The sequence below is a fragment of the Pangasianodon hypophthalmus genome, chromosome 28 (assembly GCF_027358585.1).
Source record: "Pangasianodon hypophthalmus isolate fPanHyp1 chromosome 28, fPanHyp1.pri, whole genome shotgun sequence".
NCBI classification, from domain to species: Eukaryota; Metazoa; Chordata; class Actinopteri; order Siluriformes; family Pangasiidae; genus Pangasianodon; species Pangasianodon hypophthalmus.
The window spans coordinates 12,244,194-12,261,227 of record NC_069737.1 but is presented as its reverse complement, the minus strand read 5'-3'; the positions used below and the strand labels follow the sequence as shown (position 1 = coordinate 12,261,227).

Sequence of the window (17,034 nt, the reverse complement as noted above, 5' to 3'; positions counted from 1 at the left end):
GTTTATTGTCAAATATTTCTCTGTTTGTCTCTTTGTGTTTATGCACAAACATGAATCTAGAGATGTTTGTTTTGTCTTTTTGTTTCCTTTCTTGTCTGAATTTAATGTCCTTACATCATCATCATCATCATCATCCTCATCGTTATCATTATATTCTTGTTCTAAAATTAACCAAAACTCAGAATTGAACTCTCAAACCCCACACACCATCCCTTCAGAACCTGTTCCCCCTCACTGGGAAGTGACACGCACAAGCCCTGTCTGTTGATAAGCTCAGCTCCTCCCCTCATCCTGGGGAAAATGGAAATGTTACGTTATTCCATTCGATACACTGCCATGGAACATGACAAAGACGAGGTTCAAATCGCGGATGCTCCATGGTACTGTTTTTACTATCACACTGAGGGAAGATGGTCGCTGTTCTCACAGAGGCAGAGCCAGGACCCACAAGCACGCCGCAGTTGATCCGCATCAAGGAGGGCAGTATGTCTTCCATGTTTGAGCTTAAAATTTTGTTTTCAAATTAACAGACAACAATGTTCCCAGAAAATAAAAAAAACAGTTCTTTCTGTGCCCTCTATCATTCTGAAATTTTTTTTTTTTTAACCTCGACCTGTTCTCTTGCAACACTCACCTTGATGGCCTGAGTTGATCTGTGAGATTATTACTTCATTTCCTGTACCCCACATTGCCCCTGTAGTGCCTAGGGCTCCCCCGCGGATCATCCGTGTGGTGGTTTTGAACTCCACATTAGCAAGCATGTCATGGCAACCTCCTGTTGCTGAGCGACCGCACGAAAGGACCAGGTGACTTATACAAGACATTGTTCAGGGGAAAGAGTGGGATATCCCAGTATCAAAGAGTTGCTGCTGAAAGAGTCACAGGTACGAGACCACACAGGCACACACACACACACACACACACACACCCACCAAGCTTCTCCTGGTGCCACTATTATTGACCAAATCTGTTTGATCCCTGTGACCTCTGTAGTTTATAAATCCATCAAAATATATGATAAATGAGTTCAGTCCAGAAGATATTGTTGTGCAGTAAAGTGCTAGTGTGATTTATGATAGTGTCAGTAGCATTTATTTATATGACAGACTCCCACACACAATAAAAGTCACTGCATTCTGCTATTTGTGTGTAAAAATCCATAATAAAAGTCTCCTGTGTCTCCCCAGTGCCTACATTGCTTACAGTCAGCTCACCATCAGTGTTCACGTCTGTGTTGCACATGCCTAAGGTCACCATAGCAACGACCTCAGATACTCAACACATTCAGAACTGACTACAAGCAGAGTGGACTCACGATGCGAATGGAAGAGACGCAAAATTTAACTTGTATTCATCACAGGTGGAGCACAGTTACGTACAGTAACAGCAACAGAAGTGAGGAAACAACTGTCCTTTGAAGCAGATACAAAATACTCATACAGTGTGTGTGTGTGTGTGTGTGTGTGTGTGTGTGTGTGCACTTACACAGCAATGGCATTTACCCATTTTACATTTACATCTGTCTGTGTGTTTGTCACCATGTCAGTCTGTCTTTCTGTGTGTATTGTTGGTTTTTTTGTTTTTTTTTGGGGGGTGAAGTCCACCAACGTTGCGTTCTAAGGTGAGGCACCTGACGATAGCTGTATATATTATTAAATTCCCCCAGGCATTTAAAATTGATCTGACGTCAGCTCTGACACTGATCCGCAGGTAGGTACTAATTTCACTCTGATGAGATCACAGTGTCAATAACGTGACAGACATAAATATCAGGGACAGATTTTTCAGCTGTCAGGTTGTTCCTGCACTTCTTAATCACACTGCATTCAAGTTGGATCTCCTGATAGTTTTGTGAATCTCACATTTGTGACTAAACAGTGAACAGTGTTGATTTCTTTTTTTAAAGTGTTTGCTGTGAACTTCCATGTGAAAGCTGCTATGAAGAGTTCAGTATGGCTTGCCTGGGAGCCGCGAACCTCACCGAACAAACCCTCAACATTTATTGTAAGTATAGCAGTGTGTGTGCAATAGGGCTCAGTATTTCACTGTTCAAATACGGAAAGTTACATCATGTATATTGAAACTTGTAGTTATATAATGCAATGTCCGTTTCTACCTCATCGCTCAGATCTCATATGGTGATGGTCGCAAACTGGACGTAGACGGGCGTCTTGGGCAGCAGCGGGTCTCTGAGTTAAAGCCGCAGTCGCTCTACACGTTCCTCCTGAGTAATAAAGCAGACGGCAGTGAGGGCCTGCAGCACCGTGCCGACGCCATGACCGCTCCAAACCTGCTGCCCAGAAAACCTCAGCTAGTGGAGAAGAGCAGCTCTGAGAGCACAGCCACACTTCAGCTGCCCTCCGTGCACACACACGCCCCTGTCAGGTCAGCTTCATGTAATTAAAACCCACTGTACATGCACTGCACTTGAAACTCTTAATATAGTATATATTGCAGGCTGCCTTATCCACCAATGAAAAGCTCCTTTTTAAAGCACCAACAAAGTGTCCAGACGATGGACAAAATAGCAACAAAGGATACAAAGGCACGAAGCCGAGTCTGTCATTGCCTTATATTTAGACATCATGCTTATTATCATGGTCACTTAACTAGTGTTAAGAACAACATTTTTGTCTATTTACAGCTGAGTGAAATAAAAATAGCATATTCATTAGCTTTCTAGTTCCCGTCATTAGCACACAGATAATGGGAAGTTAATGTAGTGTTTCCACTGATTCAGTAGTGAAATGTGAGCATAGTGAGCATAATTTTTTTTTATTGTTATTTTGCCAGTTATTTTTGTCATCAAGGATCTGGGGTGGTTGGCATAAATGTGCTATCAGGGCTAAGCTTTCCTGTCGTTCAAAGATAAACAGGCATTAATATATGGTTTCATTCTTGGCATCAGATTATTTGCTGTTGAATAATAAAATAAATGTTTTAAAGTGGATTATTTAGGAGTTTTTTGGAACACCTTCTCATCTAATATCATGAGCAGCCATCAGGTACATGCTATATGTGATGTTTATTTTTTTAACCCATGTAGGGGTTTCTATATCGTTGTCGTCCCACTGAAGAGGCAGAGAGGAGGAAACTTCCAGAATCCTTGGAGTGATCCAGATGACATGAATTTAGATGAGGTACTTTTTCACAGATATTAGATTAGATTGTCATTAATTGTATTTTATATTACAATTTTTTTTTTATATTACATTATATTTGTTTCAGCTTCTGAGGACGATCAATGGTACGAGCCGATCGGTACGCTTACGGAGGCAGGCTGAACTGAAGCCGTACATCAGTGCCTACTTCCAGAATCTTCCATCCGAATTTAAGTTGGGAGACGGGCGTGTGTATGGAGTGTTCCTGAACCGACAGCTTCTCAACGGACAGGAGTATGTCTGCTTCGTGCTGGCCATTTTAGAGCTGGGACAGAATGTGAGTCTCTCTCTTTTTTTTTCTCTCACATTGTCTCACTCTCTGTCTTGGTCTCTTCCTCTTTATCACTTGTTATTTGTTGTTTATTGTAGACCGTGTACTCGACCAGCCCATTTTCCGACCCACTGGCATTCTCAGACATGGAGCCTCAGCCAATCGTGGATGAGGAGGAGGGGCTGCTTTGGGTAGTGGGGCCTGTCCTGGCTGTCATCTTCATCATCAGCATAGTCATCCTCATCCTTCTGTTTAAGAGGTGAAATGAAGGACAGAAATAAGAGTAGAGGGATTACACAAACATGTGGGAGAGAAAAGAAGTGAATAACAATTATGGTGACGAACAAAGAGGGAGCTTTGAATGGCTAATTTAGCATGCTATGGATGTCTGAATGCACAGCATGTATCTTTTTAACGTTATTTTTCTTTCCCTATGACCTGGATACAAACCAGCAAACCGGACAGGTCAGTGAATACAAAATGGAATTGTAAGATTGCAAATAAAATACAGAATATTGGCGGGGAGAAATATTGTGCTTGTGATGTCCTCTTACAGGAAGCGGGCAGAATTAGAGGGCAGAAAGTGCAGCTTCCCAAGTAGTGGCAAAGCTATGAGCTCCCAGCATCCCTCAGACCCTGTGGAGCTCCGCAGAATCAACTTCCCAACACCCGGTAATACAAACTTGCTTCCCAACGTCGGCTTTTCCCACAAACACCCTACATAACCCAATACTGGAAAAGCACATACTCACAAATAATATCAAAGTTAGCAAAGTTATGCTCTCTCCTTCCTAGGTTTGCGTTCCTCTGGTTATCGTCGTTTACCAAGTTAGTTGTGGTTGTTCATTTTTGTATTGACCTTTTACCTTCCATCTCCAAGAACAGACATGACTAACCCATTCTGATTAATTAAGAGCTAAAGACAAGCAAACAGAAAAACACAAAAATAACTGTCATCTAATGTCATCCCTAATGGAATGGGGCTGGAATGCTAATAAACTGCTAAAATGCAAAACCGTAAATTGATTTTTCGGTTATGTGATGATAAGCTACCAATCTAGTCTCTCTCCTCTTACTTGATCATGAAGCTGCTTTCTGTTCGTATGAAGAACCAAACTAATTTCTTTTCATTCATCCATCAGGAAGCGTCACTAAATTCAGCCGCCTCCGTCACTTTGTAGCGTGTGTGTAGGCTGTTTTCAGATTGACCTTGTGCTTTCTGATTGGCAGGTATGACCAGTCATCCTCCAGTTCCTGTCTCAGAATTGCCCAGTTACATAGAGAGAAAGAAAGCCAACGAGAGCCTGAGGTTCTCGCAGGAGTATGAGGTAAGGTCACTCATGCCAATGTGATTTTCAGTCACTGTTTTCAGTATAAAAATATCTTCTTAGAAAATTTGTATTTTCAAAGAGGACGACATGAATGCCGTATGTAGCAGCTCTGCAGGTATACAATTATTTGGTTTACAGAAAGCTTCTAGCAAAATTGTTCACAGCTTAACAACTAGATTCCTGACTGTTTGCTCATTAAATATAAATGAGATAAATGGATAAAAGTTGAAAACTATTTGAAAACATTCAGGTACTTGGCTTTGAACCACTTCAGTCTAGCTTTGGCAGTGTACTTAGGCTTGTTTCCTGTTGGAACGTGAACCTCCACCCCGGTCTCAAGTCTCTTACAGTCTAGAACAGGTTTTCTTCTAGTATTGCCCTGTATTTGGCTCTCAGCCCTCACCCGTGTTTCAGCCCCTGCTGAGGAAAAGCATTCCCTTAACATGATGCTACCACCACCATGCTTCACTGTGGGTTTCACAGAGAACCACATTTGCTGAGTCTCTAACATGCCTTTTAGCAAACTAGTACTCAACATTTTCTTTCTCTTCTCGCCACTCAAAAATAAAGCCCAGATTTGTGGAGCGTCTGGGCAATACTCTCCAGTTCCAGAGTTATTCTTGGCCTCTTGGTTGACTTTCTGACTAATCCCCTCTCTGACTAAATAATGAATTTAATGGTGTTCTGTGGGATGTTCAAAGTTTGTTCATTTTTTTGTAACCAAACCCTGACTAATACTTCTCACAGTAAGAATGGAGGCGAATTCTTATGCAAGTCAACTCGAAATTGTGTGAAGGTTATGTTTAAGAGTGTAATTATTTGTCATTTGTAATTTCTTTGGCACTTTTCCATGTTTAGTCTATTGACCCTGGGCAGCAGTTCTCCTGGGAGCACTCAAACCTGGACATTAATAAACCAAAGAACCGTTATGCAAATGTCATCGCCTACGATCACACCAGAGTGGTGCTGTCTAACAGTGATGGTGAGTGTGTACACGTGTGGGTGTGTGTGTTTAAAAGCTGTTTAATACAGCTCATGTTTTATCCAAGGTTGTGTAGCATTTTTAATAGATTTTGGAATTCTGTTCAAAGGTCACAGTAACCTTTTTGAATTTTATTCTTGTTTATATTGCTAATTCCTGAGATGAACATTCCCTTATTCTCATGACTCTTCTCTTGCTGTTGATGTTCAGGTCAGCCAGGTGGCGACTATATCAACGCCAATTTCATTGACGGGTACCGGAGACAAGGCGCCTACATCGCCACACAGGGGCCCATGCCAGATACTATCAGTGACTTCTGGAGGATGGTGTGGGAGCAGCACACGGCTAACATCATCATGATCACCAAACTGGAGGAGAAATCAAGGGTGAGCGTGCACACACACACACTCACACACACACACACACAGAGCTAACATTCTAATCAAACTGCTGCACAATCAAGTCAACGCTAGCCTTATGAATTCAGGTTTTGTTGCTGTAAAATGCTTGAATTAACTCATCAAGTAACAATAAAGCCTTTCACTGGAGTTGAAAAGAATAGAAAATGAAACAGTTGTGCAGTGCATGGTGGCCATAGAGCTGAGAAACAATAAGATAAAGCTTTGCACACTTCAAAATACTCTTTTTTAGTATACAAATGCACACACTTCATTTACTTGAATATCAAACACAGTCAGGACGAGTCCTCCTTTATAATGGAGTTACAAAAACAGCAATATGAAACAGAAACAGAAAAAAAATGACATTACAAAGTAAAACATTAAGTAAATTATATATAACAGCTTCATGATTAAGTATTTAAAATAAACAGTCAGTCAAAAAGGAAAAAAAAAATATACGAAAATATACCAACATAATGGAACCTACAGGCAAAAATATAACTTACATGACCTATAGTAGGCTTGTCTGTGTTTTGGATGACACACTGTTAATCACAAAAATGGATGAAAGTTGGACGAACTGGATGATAGTATCAGTCTGAGGTGAGGGATGTGGCCCAAGATGATTTGATTTGTTCATGTATCTTTTTAATAATATGGACTTTTTAACTTGTTAGCTACTATTCCTTTAAAATAAACCTGAAGTGACAAAAGAACCTCATTCATACCATTTCCCCATGTGGTCCAGTCATCCTGTCAGTTGTGACTCAGTAGCTTGATATGTTTGTCTATTGTTCTCCAGATGCCTTCCTATTTCTACTCCAAGGCAAGCTTTCTACTCCTTCATCACTCTCTCACTCGTGCACTTTCACTCTCTTTCAGTCCGTCACACATTTTCCCTATACCTAGCTTTATTCATTCCTCTTCCACATTTATTTTTCACCTCTTCACTCTCTTTTGAGTCTTTTCGTTCTGTTTCTCCAAAACACTGGGATTGATACTCTAATCATAATGTGGATCATGTTGGTAGTCACCCGATCACTGCATGTTACTGGTGTTAAAATAAAACCTCATGAACAGGTCAGATTTAAAAGAGTGAAAATGGTATTTTTATATCCATAAGTAACTATGAAGCTAAGCCTAACCAGGGCTTTCGCTTATGGTGATTTAGCCCATAAACTTTCCTAGTATGTATAACATGTGCACATGAGACATGACCCAAAGGCATACTACCAAGAACTGGACAAATTAAAAAAAAAAAAATCGGTATACAATGTATATGTATATGTATGGAATTTCTCCAACAGCAAAAAAATGTACAGCTTTTAATTATGCAGTACTGAATCATTTTCAAAATTCAAACAGTTCTTGGTAGTTGGCTCAGACTTTAGGAGGTGTGTGATGTAGAAGTGCTGCTTACTGCTGAGGTGATACTCGTGTGTGAGAGGTTAAAGGAAGACTGTTACACTGTGTGCAGAACAAGTGTGATCAGTACTGGCCGAGCCGAGGCACAGAGACGTACGGCCTCATGCAGGTCTCTGTGCTAGACACCGTAGAGCTTGCTGCATACTGCGTCAGGACCTTCGCTCTCTTTAAGGTGACCCCACACACACACACACACACACACGCACACACACACACACACACTTAGTAGCTCTCCATGACAGTGTTCTCGCTGACACTCTTTATCTTTCTGTTCTTGTGTCTCATACATGCACATATAATCTCACTTGTTTATTTGGTCCCTCGCTGATGTTCCCTTTGATGTGTGTGTGTGTGGTGTGTGTGTGCTGAACAGAGTGGCAGCAGTGAGAAGCGGGAGGTGCGTCAGTTCCAGTTCACGGCGTGGCCAGATCACGGTGTACCGGAACACCCCACGCCCTTCCTGGCCTTCCTGCGCAGAGTCAAAGCCTGTAATCCTCCAGACGCCGGGCCAATCGTAGTGCACTGCAGGTACTGACTCTCACACCAGTACTTTACAAAACACTCGGGAACTAATAAAGCAGCAAAGAACACAATGGTACAACATATTGTCATCTTCTCTACTGTGAAAAAACCCACCTTTGACTGGGTCATATAGCTGTGATCACAAACAGAATTGATTTTTACAATAACCAATATCTCATCTTCATCTCAGCATTTAGAAATGTATACAATATTTAAGCAAATAGACACACAAAACATCGTACCTGCTTTTTGGACTCTCCTAAGGACAGGTGCATATGTGTGTGTAGATGGGATCGTAAATAATACATGGTCATGTGACAGGGACTAAAATTACCTTTCTATTTTATTTTTTAACTCCTTTATTTCACTGTCTTACTATGAGGGTAAAATGACATGAACATAAAGATTCATGATTAATACTATTAATAATAACTGTTATATAATATAATTAGTAATACGGAAAGCATGTACCGTTGTTCCACTTTTTATTAAAAATGTAAAATGGGTCTTTTATTACAGGGGTGTCATTCTTGTGTCTCTTTTCTTACTCTCTCTGCCTCCCTTTCTCTGTCTGTCTGTCGCAGTGCGGGTGTGGGGCGTACCGGCTGCTTCATCGTGATCGATGCCATGCTGGAGCGTGTGAAGCAGGAGAAGACAGTTGATGTGTACGGTCACGTGACACTGATGCGCTCTCAGAGAAACTACATGGTGCAGACGGAGGAGCAGTACGTGTTTATATACGACGCGCTGTTGGAAGCCGTCACCTGCGGCAACACAGAGGTGCCTGCGCGCAACCTGTACGCCTACATCCAGAGACTCACACAGGCCGAGCCACCTGACAACATCAGTGCCATGGAGCACGAGTTTAAAGTGAGTGCATCGGCTCAGCACATGAAGTGCTAATAAGTTATATATGTTGTTCACCTTCACATCTTTTTATAATGCAGTGCTCACATTTGATATCTGAAGTCTCAGTGCTAAGCTGGTATAATTGATATAATCATCCGTAAATGAAAAAAAATTAAATCTTACCAAGTGAAAATATCTTAAATATAGTCAAATTTATCTAGTATTTCCTATTATAAGATTACCATATAACAAATATAAGATTATTAAACCTATTTATAGCCTTTTTATTATTATTATTATTATTATTATTTATTTTATTTTTTTTTTACTAATATAATAATATATTTGGTTTATTGTAATCTTATAATAGGAAATACTTGATAAATTTGACTATATTTGAGATATTTTCACTTGGTAAGATGTCATTTTTTGCAGTGTATGGTAACAGTAACTCCGTTTCATGTCAGGTCTCATCATACCACTCTATTGTTGATTAATTTCCTGTAACAGCACACTCCCAAATGTTTCCTCTTTTTAAATTATGATTTCCTGTCCTGTTTGTAGAATATTTGTCTATTTGTCAGAATAATTGTCTGTCTTAGACTGCCCATTTCTTGTAATGTTTATAATGTTTTTCCTCTTTAGCACAAGTGCCAGCAAAGAAGTCAGTTCTGAAATTTTTGTAGACAAATATAATCAATAAACAGGATTTCCCATGATCCACATGTATTAGATGTACTTCATGTTTTAGAGATCGTCCTTATTCTATCCTGTGTTTTTATTCAGAGGTTAGCCAATGCGAGGGCACACAACTCCCGATTTGTGAGTGCCAACCTGCCCTGCAACAAGTTTAAAAACAGGCTGGTGAACATCATGCCGTACGAGAGCACACGTGTGGGCCTGCAGCCGATCCGAGGAGTGGAGGGCTCAGACTACGTCAATGCCAGCTTTATAGACGGTTATAGGTATGAACTCACTTATCACAACCACTGCGAGCAACACAAATTGACTTTTCAAGATAAGGTATTTTCCAGGATTACACATCCACATGTAACTAAATCTGTATTCACCGTGCCCTTTTCCCTATCTCTGTCTTAAAGGCCACTCCAATACTCTATTAACTCAGACTTGCATGACCTGTTAGAGGCCTGAGTCAGTATGACAGTAGACTTCAGGAGCAGAGCTTTTCATAACAGCAAAATAAAACTGATACACAATGTAAGATAAATCTAATAATACAAATAATAGAAAGCTGTAATATGTGTGGTGTCCTGTCACTGCAGCAAACCTCCACAATTGGATAAATATACTAAATACGAAAATATATATTCCCTAGAAGAGTGGAGAACAGTTTCTTTTAGATAATCACCGTGGTGTTTCCTGTCAGTGGAGTTGGAAAGTTGGAATCTTTAATTGTGATTTGCTTCCTTTTCAGTTTCGAAGCTAACCAGTGCTAGAACTACTTGTGATTGAAATATGTGCGAAAGAGAAACATACTTTAGTTCAGGAAAGGCTCTAGTTTTCAGAGCTATATACTGTATAATATAAAACGTCAAATTTCACTCAGACTGCCAGATATATTCTTAGTGTGTTTCTTGTCCCCTCTTTTCAGTAAGATTAAATCTCCCCCGCTCTCACTCACTCGTTCTCCTTTTCCCTGCAGGCAGCAGAGGGCGTACATCGCGACGCAGGGTCCTCTGGCTGAGACAGCTGAAGATTACTGGAGAATGTTGTGGGAACACAACTCCACTATTGTAGTGATGCTCACTAAACTTAGAGAGATGGGAAGGGTTAGTTACACAAACACACAAACACACATTCACTGTTTAGTATTACCATACGGTGCTATACACAGGGTGTCCCAAATTTCTCCATACATCGGGGAAATTAACACTTTTTAGCAAAATGTCTTCCAAAATATTTCATACTTAGTTTATATTGTATATATTTTTTCAGATGGCCTTTAAGAATGCCTTTGACAAAAGAAGAACGTATTGAAATCATCTTCATGGCTGGATCGGGAAACTGCCACAAGGTTGCGATGGACATGCATCGAATTACACCAGATGCGTTAACTCGCGTTCATCTTGAGTGGGAGAGGCGACTCTGTGTGTGTTTACAAAGAAATGGCAATTATGTAGAGGATGTTCTGTAAATAAAGTTACATTTTGCTAAAAAGTGTTAATTTCCCCTACGTATGGAGACTTTTGGGACACCCTGTATATTACAGTCCTGATTCCAGTGTTCAATTTAAAGAATTGAAATTGTGTGTGTGTGTGTGTGTGTGTGTGTGTTGCAGGAGAAGTGCCACCAATACTGGCCGTCAGAGAGGTCAGCACGCTATCAGTACTTTGTGGTGGACCCCATGGCCGAGTACAACATGCCGCAGTACATCCTGCGAGAATTTAAAGTGACTGACGCCAGGGTGTGTTGCTCACACAGACATGTACACTTCAGTGTCCTTTTGTTGGTTTTCCATAGACGTTTGTATTACAAAAGCTACTAAAGCTGCTTTGTGGCAATGTCCATTGTTAAAAGTGCTGCACAAATAAAAGTGAATTGAATTACAGTAGCTAAATATTTCTGTTTCACATAATTCACATAACACATAATTCTAACTCCAACTAACCAAATTAATCATTAATGAAAACTGCATTTTTTATTACGGGAACAAACAAAATGTCCCCTGAAGCACCAGAATTCTGTTTTCCCACACACATTTATCCACTCACACTCCCACCCATACAATGAGTCATGCTGCCAGCTCACCATGTACCTGTTTTTCCTGGAATGGTCTGGCTGTTTACACACACACACACACACCCACACCCACACACACACACACACACACAGAGTCATCCTAATGTGTTTGTGTTGTCAGGACGGTCAGTCCCGCACTGTTCGCCAGTTCCAGTTCACTGATTGGCCGGAGCAGGGCGTGCCAAAGTCTGGCGAAGGCTTCATAGACTTCATTGGCCAAGTACACAAGACAAAAGAGCAGTTTGGTCAAGACGGACCAATAACAGTACACTGCAGGTAAGGGCCCGATCTGACTAGGGGAGAAAGTATGTGATTCTTGGATTAACAACAAGCAGTGATTTGACTAATAAACCATTGACCATTGTTTTTGTGTGAATGTTGGTCTCGCATGCCTACTCTAAAGATTTGCACTTCCCAAAAACATCTTATGCCCAAAACTCAGCCGTGGTTCAGTGGATAATCTGACCTGGATACTGTAGATTTGTACCTAAAACCAGCAGCTGTAATCATAAACAATGTCCTGTGCTCATCCCAGAACTCTTATCCACAATGTGCTTTTTCTGAACATCCTTTCACTGTAATGATTTATAATCGCTCTATCTGGCGTCACCCAGAAGAGAAGGTGTTTTCTTTTTGACTCTTCTTGCCTTTTTTTTTTTTTTTTTTTTTACTTGCCTAAAATCTTCTTCCAGATACCTGTAAAGCTGCTTTGTGGCATTGTTAAAAGCAGTATACATATAAAACTGAACTGAATAGAATTGCTGTTGCAAAAAGTTCAGAAGGTGAGCCCACTGATGAAAAATGAACGTGTGTACACACCAAGGCGTGGGTTAGCTAATGAGATTTTGTAGTACTTGTGGCCAGCTCAGTGTACAGCATGCCCCAGACGGTCTGTGGGTAGACCATTTACGACCGAGATGACTAACTAAATTTTAATCACTAAGTCACTAAGTTGAATAGTAATAACATTGAACAAGAACTGTGTTATTGTAGTATAATTATAATGTGTGTGTGTTGTAGTGCTGGCGTTGGGAGGACAGGTGTCTTTATCACTTTGAGCATAGTGCTGGAGAGGATGCGCTATGAAGGAGTGGTCGACATCTTCCAGACTGTCAAAATGCTGCGAACACAGAGACCAGCCATGGTGCAGACGGAGGTGTGTATTCACACACTCATACACACATGACTGAAGATGCTGAAGTCAGAAAATATGCACAGTATATCTTGGGTGTGTGTTTATGCCTATGTGTGTGTGTGTGTGTGTTTGTGCTCCACAGGAACAGTACCAGTTCTGCTACCGTGCAGCACTGGAGTACCTCGGCAGTTTCGATCACTATGCAACATAAAGTGTCTCTGGCTTCTCCCAGTTTCTCTGGACCAGCAGGACATTTCCTCCCGTGTAATCTTCTGTGCTAAATTACTCTCTCCCAGTGCGGCTGTCTTTACACTGTCTGTACTGAGTGTACTGTCAAGCTGTGTGTTCTTGGCTCTGGAAACGTAAGGTAGCACTGAATTGATTCAAAGGTCGGTTTAGTTCAGTTCAGTTCAGGGCTATCTTAAGATAAGCTTAAAATAATCACCATGAACATTAATTCCAGCGCCTGGGAGACGTGTGGTCAAACAACTTTTATTTCTGATTGTGTTTTTGATTGAACTGTACCGCTGATTAGTTACCAACTTGTAAGAGATTGGGGCTAATACCTAATCACCGAAGTTTTTGAGCTCATGCAGCACACAACTGCACACAGATATGCGCACACACACACACACACACACACACACTCACACACACAAACAAACAAACAAATACTCACACACGCAGAGTGGACCACTGGCAGTCGCGACTTTTCTCAAAGGCTGTGCAATACTGAATATGACTGCACTTCGGATTTAACTCGAAAGCACACAGAATAAGCCACAGTAATTATATGGCCTGTTGAATTAACTTTTAAAATAAATATTACTATATATACAGTATTCACATGTATGTGGTGGTCTGGGAAAAATCTGTCAGGTGCTATAGCTGAATTCTGGAAAACATTCATAATATAAGGTTTCTGTCTATAACATACTTTTACATCTCACCTTTTAGAAACCATAAACATATTTCACCAAACAATGTGAATAACCTTGTCTAGGCTGTTTCCCTGCAAAAGATCACGTTGTGTTAGGAGCCAGTTTAACAAACACGGCAGTGAATGTAGTCAGTCTTTCTAAACCCTTGCTAGTTAAGTGTGATTTCCTCACTAAGTGAATGTCACGTGTTAATCAAGTTGTTGGAGAGCTACGTGTTGTAATGAAATGGCTGTAAGTCCCACAGTCCTGAAGTGTTTTATTCCTCTTACACTACAGCGTTTTGCCAATGCTAACAATTAAAAAAAAAAAATTATTTGTTTATCACATTTAATGTTCTCAAAAAACAAAAAAACAAGATAGTTCCTGCAGGTATAACAGGCATTCCCTCACCAGCCTCTATTTTTTCCTCTCTCCTGAAATATGCCTGAAAAAAAAAAAAAAAAATATACAGCTTGTCATGTTTCCCGTGTAAAGAAATACTGGAGACTCCTTTCGAATATACTAATTAAAAATGTCTCCTCACCATTTGCACAAGTACACACATTTTTAAACTGTGCGTGAACGGTTAAGAAATGATACAGTATTAGTATTAATAAAGTATTAGAAAGAGCACGTTAAAATAAACCTGTCAGAGCTGCTGTTATCGAAAATGAATCAACACCTTCTGACCAATCGCATTCAAGAATTCAACAGCGCCGTGGTATAAAATTCTATAATTTTACTTCAAGTCTGTAGTTTTCAGAGCTATACATAGTAAAAAAAAGTCAAAAACTTCACCATGTAAAGGGTTTTCCCAGGCTGCCACACAAATATTAGCACATTTACAGTGTCGGTCGTGTTCAACTATGAAACGTGAGTGAGACACAAATGTAAAAAAAAAAAAAAAAAAAAAAAAAGATGGATTAATTTCGCACCTGAGATGAGCAGAGACACAAAGTTCTACAGTTCACCTTAACAAAATACATCCACAGTAACACAGACGATCGTTTCGACAGTAGTAGTGCCTTATCATAGTTTTCAATAGTTTGCTTTCATTCTACTTCTGTGTATGTACCTGCATTTTAGACAATTTTGATAAACTAGGATTACACGTGCCACACCAAATTTTAATATCGCTTGGATTATGAGCATATATCTCACAAAACACACTCACGATTTTTTACAAAGCCATATTGATCAATCCAAATTGATGCTGCCAAGGCCTTTAGGAATTATTACTACATAAAGTGTTTGCATGCACATTTTTGGATGGATATACTATATTTGACCTAATTCATGAATTTTGAGAACATTCATATTTTATATTATTAGTCATCAAAAGGAATTATATCAGTTACTAAATATTACACTAAATCCCTCTTGTCTTTCTCACTCTCTCGCGCTCTCTCTCTCTCTCTCTCTTTTTTTTATTGTAATTATCGTATCTTGCCTCTTGGAGAGCATGCAGTGTTTGAAAACTTTAGCTAGCGAGGTGCTGCTTTGTCCGTGTAGACATCTTCACCTTTTGAGGCTTTTCATGCAGGGTTCCTGGATATATGTAAGTTATTCTATATTATATTATAATATAATTTGCACTATAAATGTAAAAGAAAAAAAAAAAACACCAGTTCAACACTCGAGCCACAAACATGTGCTGGTCATTTTACACCCAGTGTGTTCAATTTACTGAATCTTGAGCTTATTTTTGCCATGAAAAGCACTCCCTCATCCCAGGAACGTAATCAGCTGTTGAGATGCGTTAATGCTCTTAGGGTGTGTGCGTGTGTGTGCGTGTGTGCGTGCGTGTGTGTGCGTGTGTCGACAGCAGCCTCGGTGTTAATTCACACTGTGGGGAAAGGACACACTCTCGCTCTATGCACTAACCATTCCTCATTCTCGAGTACGGAGTGTTTTTCCGTTATCACCATGGTGACCACAGTGTGTGCATGTTACGATATACAACGAATATCTTTTGGTGTTAAAGCTTAAGGAGAATATACACTTTGTAGTGTTTAGTGTTAAATGTTTTCCAGAAGACAAGATGGCGTGATTGTAGTTCTCTCCGCATAGTAGCTGAACGAGAGGACAGGACCAAGTTTTCTCAAGGACGCAACTTTTCACCTTGAGCCAAAGCTCCAGCTGATTTGAATATTTTTGGCTCCACTATAACATTTAGGACTTCATTTCCTTCTCTTACACGGTGTTAGGTGTGTTTCTCTGCATTTAAACAAATTTGCCATGATTAAACTTAAAAAAAAAAAAAAAAATTTAATTGCAAAAACTCTAAACATCAGCCTAACGTTAATTCTACACATTTTATTTCCATGTTTCTAATCTCTGTGAAAATTCAGCCCCTGGTCAACCTTTTTTTTTTTAATCTTCCATCCTCCATGCAGTGCCAGAAATGTGAACAGTCCATATTTGGAACATTGATGTTTCATGTAGAAATAAATCATTACTGTTTGTTTCATCATGTGATATGACCAAATATCCATTTTATTGCATTTTTTTTTTTTTCCACTTTATAAGAAGTTGATGTGAGAGTTTCTGCGATTTTGAACCATCCAGTCGACGTGAGCACAAGTGAGGCCTGTCTTCTGTTATTTACCTCTTATTTTGTAGTAAATGTAAATATTTTAGAGAAATTATCTTATGCTTTTTTATTTTCCTACTTTTGTTGTGAGAAAAAAAAAGTCATGTGAGAATACAGGGGTATTTGTGGAACTTTTTTTTTTTTGTTTTGTTACAAATAAACTGGCAACAAATGTTTAAGTGTTTTATTTTCTCTTTTTCCATATGACTGGGGGAGAAGAAATTCGTTCATTCATCTTCAGTAAGCGCTTTATCCTGGTCAGGGTCGTGGCGGCTCCGGCGCTTATACTGGGAACCCTGGGTGTGACAGGAATACACGGCAGGGCACCATGCACATGCACACACACACACACACACACACACACACGCACACACGTACGTAGGGGCAAGTGATCTTAGACAGTCCACCTACTGGCAGGTTTTTGGGAGAAAACTCCTATGGACATGGGGAGAACATGTAGAATGGTACAGGCTTGTTCACACAACTTAGAACACTGTACCTTTATAGTCGCAGACCAGCCAATTTTTTAGGTGAGCAAACGTGTAAGCAGAAGTGTTTCATCATAGGAGGAAGGCGATCAGTCAGAAGTAGTGCAGGATTGAAAATTCACATCTTCAGCTCTCCTTGGCTTAGCTTTAGGTTTTGATATTAAATAAATAAATAAAACCTTTTTCTTTCTTTTTT

The 17,034-nt window shown here is 39.9% G+C and overlaps 1 protein-coding gene across 4 annotated transcripts in view; it reads left to right on the top strand.

Moving 5' to 3' along the window:
• The window catches only part of ptprdb (protein tyrosine phosphatase receptor type Db), a 67,996-nt gene extending 51,472 nt beyond the window's left edge, over window positions 1–16,524 (top strand). For 2 of the 4 annotated variants that reach the window (XM_053230755.1, XM_053230756.1), the window contains 20 exons: window positions 1,907–2,004; window positions 2,129–2,385; window positions 3,047–3,140; window positions 3,229–3,438; window positions 3,531–3,691; window positions 3,886–3,897; window positions 3,989–4,104; window positions 4,228–4,260; window positions 4,663–4,760; window positions 5,622–5,745; window positions 5,956–6,131; window positions 7,624–7,743; window positions 7,945–8,099; window positions 8,678–8,963; window positions 9,729–9,907; window positions 10,606–10,732; window positions 11,242–11,367; window positions 11,824–11,978; window positions 12,723–12,858; window positions 12,980–16,524. In XM_053230755.1, the coding sequence (XP_053086730.1) occupies window positions 1,907–2,004; window positions 2,129–2,385; window positions 3,047–3,140; window positions 3,229–3,438; window positions 3,531–3,691; window positions 3,886–3,897; window positions 3,989–4,104; window positions 4,228–4,260; window positions 4,663–4,760; window positions 5,622–5,745; window positions 5,956–6,131; window positions 7,624–7,743; window positions 7,945–8,099; window positions 8,678–8,963; window positions 9,729–9,907; window positions 10,606–10,732; window positions 11,242–11,367; window positions 11,824–11,978; window positions 12,723–12,858; window positions 12,980–13,048 (2,732 nt within the window). In that variant the 3' untranslated portion in view covers window positions 13,049–16,524. The remainder of the gene's footprint in view (window positions 1–1,906; window positions 2,005–2,128; window positions 2,386–3,046; window positions 3,141–3,228; window positions 3,439–3,530; window positions 3,692–3,885; window positions 3,898–3,988; window positions 4,105–4,227; window positions 4,261–4,662; window positions 4,761–5,621; window positions 5,746–5,955; window positions 6,132–7,623; window positions 7,744–7,944; window positions 8,100–8,677; window positions 8,964–9,728; window positions 9,908–10,605; window positions 10,733–11,241; window positions 11,368–11,823; window positions 11,979–12,722; window positions 12,859–12,979) is intronic. The other 2 variants (XM_053230758.1, XM_053230757.1) reach the window with 2 other exon arrangements.
• The last annotated feature ends 510 nt before the right edge of the window (window positions 16,525–17,034 follow it).